General features: G+C 42.8%; 1 protein-coding gene across 1 annotated transcript in view; it reads left to right on the top strand.

Moving 5' to 3' along the window:
• The window catches only part of PRDM14 (PR/SET domain 14), an 8,723-nt gene extending 4,617 nt beyond the window's left edge, over window positions 1-4,106 (top strand). Inside the window, exons 6-7 of the mRNA XM_015652694.2 lie at window positions 147-248; window positions 2,309-4,106. Of these exons, the coding sequence (XP_015508180.1) occupies window positions 147-248; window positions 2,309-2,536 (330 nt within the window). The 3' untranslated portion in view covers window positions 2,537-4,106. The remainder of the gene's footprint in view (window positions 1-146; window positions 249-2,308) is intronic.
• The last annotated feature ends 705 nt before the right edge of the window (window positions 4,107-4,811 follow it).

Raw genomic sequence — 4,811 nt, 5'->3', positions numbered from 1 at the left:
AAATTACTATTTTGTTTACGCATGAATACATAAATACACGTGTACATCTAGGTTATATGTAAGAAATCATCCACATACTTAATTTTTCCTTTTAACTATGCAGCTACATGCTTCCTTTTACCTTTATTCCTTTTTTTCCCCCACAGTGCTCTGTGTGTGGGAAGAGCTTTTCTCAGTCCTCCAGCCTGAACAAACACATGAGGGTTCACTCTGGGGAGCGCCCCTACAAATGTGTCTACTGCAACAAGGTAAGGCAAAGCCCTGCCCCTTCCCTCCCTCTGCTGGGCTTTGTTTCCTCTCTGTTTTCTTTCAAGAAAATTTTGTATTCAACTGGTAACCAGATAGATGCTTGTATATTGTGGGCAACTGTGAGGTAAGGTGACACAGCTGGATGAGACTGAAGAAACAGGGTCTGGTCTCCATCTGACATGGAATTTGTGGTTTGTCCCAGCTCAGTGATCTGCTGCAGAAATGAGGTCTAGGGAAGCTTGAGAGCATTTCAAATACTACCCAAAGCATGCAGCTAGATCCAGTACCCCACTTGTTCATCAGATACGTAATTTTTGGTGTAATTTACACTGCTTCTGGACTGCAATAAACAGATTTGGTCTATAAACTGAACCTGCACAGCAGTAATTTGTGCATGCTTCCCTTGAAATATCAGGGCTGTTGATGGGCAGATGGGCATGGAGGTTTAACTTAAAAAAGAACACAAAGAGAACCATACAGCCCTGATCAAAGATGTGCTCTGCTGTTACTGCCCATCACAGCAGGGATGATTCAGGTGAGCTCTCCCTGTGAAAGTGCTGACAGCTTTCTCAGCAGACAGCATGTGGATGCACAGGTGCTGGAGGATGAATACTGGTAGGGCTCCAGGTGCCATGGAGTGTCCCTGCAATGCAGAAGCCCCATCAGCAGTGGTAACCTGCTCCTGATTTTGTTGAGAAGTTTTGTTTATGACTGGCTGGACTAACACAAAGCTGAAGAGTCCTGCTGTAAAGAATCTTGGAGGAAACTCTTTTTGGCAATTATATTTCTTTGTCTCCCCATGATCCTGAACATACTTGTACACAGAGATTAGGATGAAGTATCATCCTTAGTCTTCTGATCACAAAAGGAGGTGGCAGAGCTTTGTAGGTTGTTCTGTAAAGACATTTCTAGGGACACTTGACCAGTCCCCAGCCAGTTCTGATTGGACTGTTGCAGATTGGATCAGATGAAACTGTTAGTCCTCAGGCTGCAGGATGTAGCTATCCTAGGACATAGCCATAATTTCTGAGGCTGGACAACTAGGATCTGTTTTAATGAATCCTTACCATCTCCTCCTATGCAATTATGATTCTCCTTTTCCTCTTCTACCTTTAACAGTGGCTTTACTTTTCCAGCTCCTTTGCTGTAAATCAGTGGTCACTTATTTCAGGAACATTGTGAGATTAAAGGAACAGTGCTGGGTCAACATCACCATTCTCTCTCCAAAACATATTTTTGTCCTTGATATGCACCTCCAAGGACTCATGTATGTCTATGATCTTTTTGCACTCTTAAGATTCCTAGTGAAAGGGTATCTAAGATGTATTGCTGTTTGCTGTGAAGACTTACTAGAGAGTATTTATTTTGTGTGGTCTGCAAATAGTGAAGGGCTTGAAATTGTCTCTCTTTGGAGGAGAAAAAATGGGGAAAACATGGGCAACTTTACAGCATTCCTGTTTAAATTTTAATGAGGGAGTTTTATCCCCAGATGGAGAAGTCTTTATGACTGGTTCTCAAACGTGTTAGTGGTGGGGGAACAGCCTGGAAACTCTGCCTGCAGAAACAGAAGTGTATGATGCAGCAGAGAAAATGAACTTGTAAATGAGGTATGGTGGACTGCATGAATGAATTTTAGCAGCTGAATCCCAAGATAGTCAAAGGATTTTAACTTTAAAAACAAAATCTGGAAGGAAAGCCTTGCATTATGTTTCCAAAACATAAAGGAGCTGCAAAGCTAATTAGGACAGTATTGACTTCTTCCCTCTGACACATAGAAGATATTTACGGGTGTCTTTGGTCAGGAATCTTTCTCTGAGCTTCATCTATCTCCATGGACTTGGCCACATCTGTATAGCAGTAGCTGTTGCCTTCTGATTCCTCATTGCTGGGGGTTTTCATTATTTTTTCCACTTAACTGAGGATGTGAGCTATTTCAGGACTTAATTTTCAAGGTAACGTGGTTCTGATGGGGTCTGGGTTAGCTGAAGGTGGGGATTGCACATGTGAAAGCAAATTACTTGAGACTCCATCTCCTTTCCCATGATCCCTGCCCTTTCAGGCGTTCACAGCATCCAGCATCCTGCGCACTCACATCCGCCAGCACTCGGGGGAGAAGCCCTTCAAGTGCAAGCACTGCGGCAAAGCCTTCGCCTCGCACGCAGCCCACGACAGCCACGTGCGGCGCACGCACAGCAAGGACAAGGGCTGCACGTGCTCCGTGTGCGGCCAGCACTTCCCCGAGCAGGAGGAGTACAACTTCCACGTGAAGATTCATGCTGCTCATTAGTCAGGAACCCTGTGGACGTGTCCTGGACCAGCCCGTGTGTCTGTCGGTCTATATGATTTGCTTGTGCGTGTGCGCAGCGCAGCAGGCGACACCTGCAGTGGTTCTTGGAGCAGGTCTGGTCTCTGCTCCCAGGGCACATGACTGAGCACAGGAACAGGGTACACCCTGATGCCACTCTCCCTCTCCTCCCATATCCTAATCTCCAAAGGGAGGAGGGAGTTCTACCTCCCAAAACCCCTTTGTGCACAGGTATCACTGTGAGGCGTGTTTCTCCACCTCTAATGCCTGTGGACTGCTTGGTGCAGCCTGTATACAAGCCTGTAAGCTTGTGTGAGGGGTGTTTTTATCAGGTGCATTTCTCAGAGCTGATTTAACTTGTTCATGTTGTTTGGACATGTGACCACAGGTAATATGGTCTACTTACCCTTAACATGTCTTTTAGTGATGTTCTATTTAAATGTGAACTTCCTCAGAGATACTGACGGCTGGACCAACAGAGAGCTATTTTAAGTCATTCAGCTGCTGGGAGACTGAGAGCTCCAGGGCCCAGACTTGAGGACTGTGAGAGCAACTCTTCCAGAGGGTGCTGTATGCTGGTCAGCCCAGAGGGAGAAAAGTGGGGTGTGGTAAGATATATGCAGGCCTGATATCCCAGCTAGCAGAGATAGTGGAGGTTTGTTTTGTCTTCTCAAGTGTTTGGAGGACCAAACACTGTGATTCCTAAGTATCAGTGAGCCATTGAGTGGATAACAAGCAGTTAAGTGGCCTCAGAGGTGTTTCATTGTGGACTCAGAACAGACCAGGAGCAAGCACAATCCCAGAAGTGGGCTCTCCTTTCTGAATTTCCCTGAACCTGTCTGGTCCTGGCCAGGTGAATCTTTGCAGTAAACCCTAATATGAAGAGTGGGCTCCTCTGCTTCCTCCTGTATTTGTGTTGGATGACTGTTACAGTGGCACTCCTTTCCTCTGCTCAAAAGATAAGATTTTAAGTATCAAATAAGTGATATTAGGACTCCTCAGTGCCTAAAACTCTGCACAAGAAATTCCTTCCACAGTCTGCAGGAAAGGCTTTGCTTCCATGGGAGGACTGGAAGGTGTCATTCATTCTCCATGTCTCACTGACCATACAAGCAAAGCAGGAGTGATTTGTACAGGTTTATGTACTTTCAAAATTGTTAAGCATTCTTAAGAAGGTGGCATTCCATATCAATGTGAATTCTTTACTAGGGGGCTTAACAAAAAGCCTGTGCTGAAGGACTGCTGAGGATAGGGAGTGCTGTAATTGGTATAGAAGTTTTTATTAGCACTAAATGACCACCACGACTATGAGAGGAGTCAGTGTGTCAGTGGGGACTGTGTGGTGCATCCAGGAGGAATAATGGAACTAGCTCCTTTCTTGAGCTAGTTGATAAACACAGGTAGTTCAATATTACTGGGATGATAAAATTATCTTTGAAGTATCCTAGATCAGCCACAAATAACAAGAATTTTGCACATAAAAAAGGAAGTTTTTATTTTGTGCCGACTTTTAACAGTATCTTTAAATGCAACATAGAAATAGAAAAAAAAATTGCTTGTACATTTAATTATACTGTATCCTTAAATATATTGATTTGCACTATTTTTTATAAGTTTGTTTGTATCTTAAGTTGCTCAGTTCTCATTGTTTTCATGGTAGAAATATTTTTTAGAGATTAATTGAGTTACTGGTAAAGAAAATGAGTCCCAGCACTAGGCAGTATCTGAAATAAGCAAGTCTATTTGTATTGTATGTTTTTTTAAGCATGTAGGGTCTAGGGTAGAATGAAAGTCATGCTCTGGTTATTTTTTTTCTTCTTATTTTAATACCAAATATTACTAAAATACAGCAGGCTAATTTTTTTACATATTGAGGGCTGAATCCCTGACCCCTAAATAGATAAAATTCACTTCTGAGCAGAAAATGATCACAGTACTTTTCTTCCAGCTGCCTGATGTTAGGAGGATAGATACAAGCATACAAAATCCTGGCCAACAGAAACAAGAATTATATGTGTGAAGCCTTTGTTAGTTCGGTCCCTTAAAAAAAAAAAATCAGGATTTGGTGAAATAAACTACCTACTAATGAAGAAGATATTATGACTAGGAATGGCTTTGAAGTACTGTGAAATGCCTGGTTAGCTTCCCATACAGGTCTTTTTTTGCTCTGAATGAAGGTTTTATATTTAAATGGTGTCTCTGTAGAGCTCTTATGTGCATTTTCTTTTTCTTAAAGAAACCTCAAATGTCTTGTGCT

The sequence above is a fragment of the Parus major genome, chromosome 2, assembly GCF_001522545.3.
Source record: "Parus major isolate Abel chromosome 2, Parus_major1.1, whole genome shotgun sequence".
NCBI lineage: Eukaryota > Metazoa > Chordata > Aves > Passeriformes > Paridae > Parus > Parus major.
Note: the sequence above shows the minus strand (reverse complement) of the source record. Positions and strands in the feature narration are given on the sequence as shown.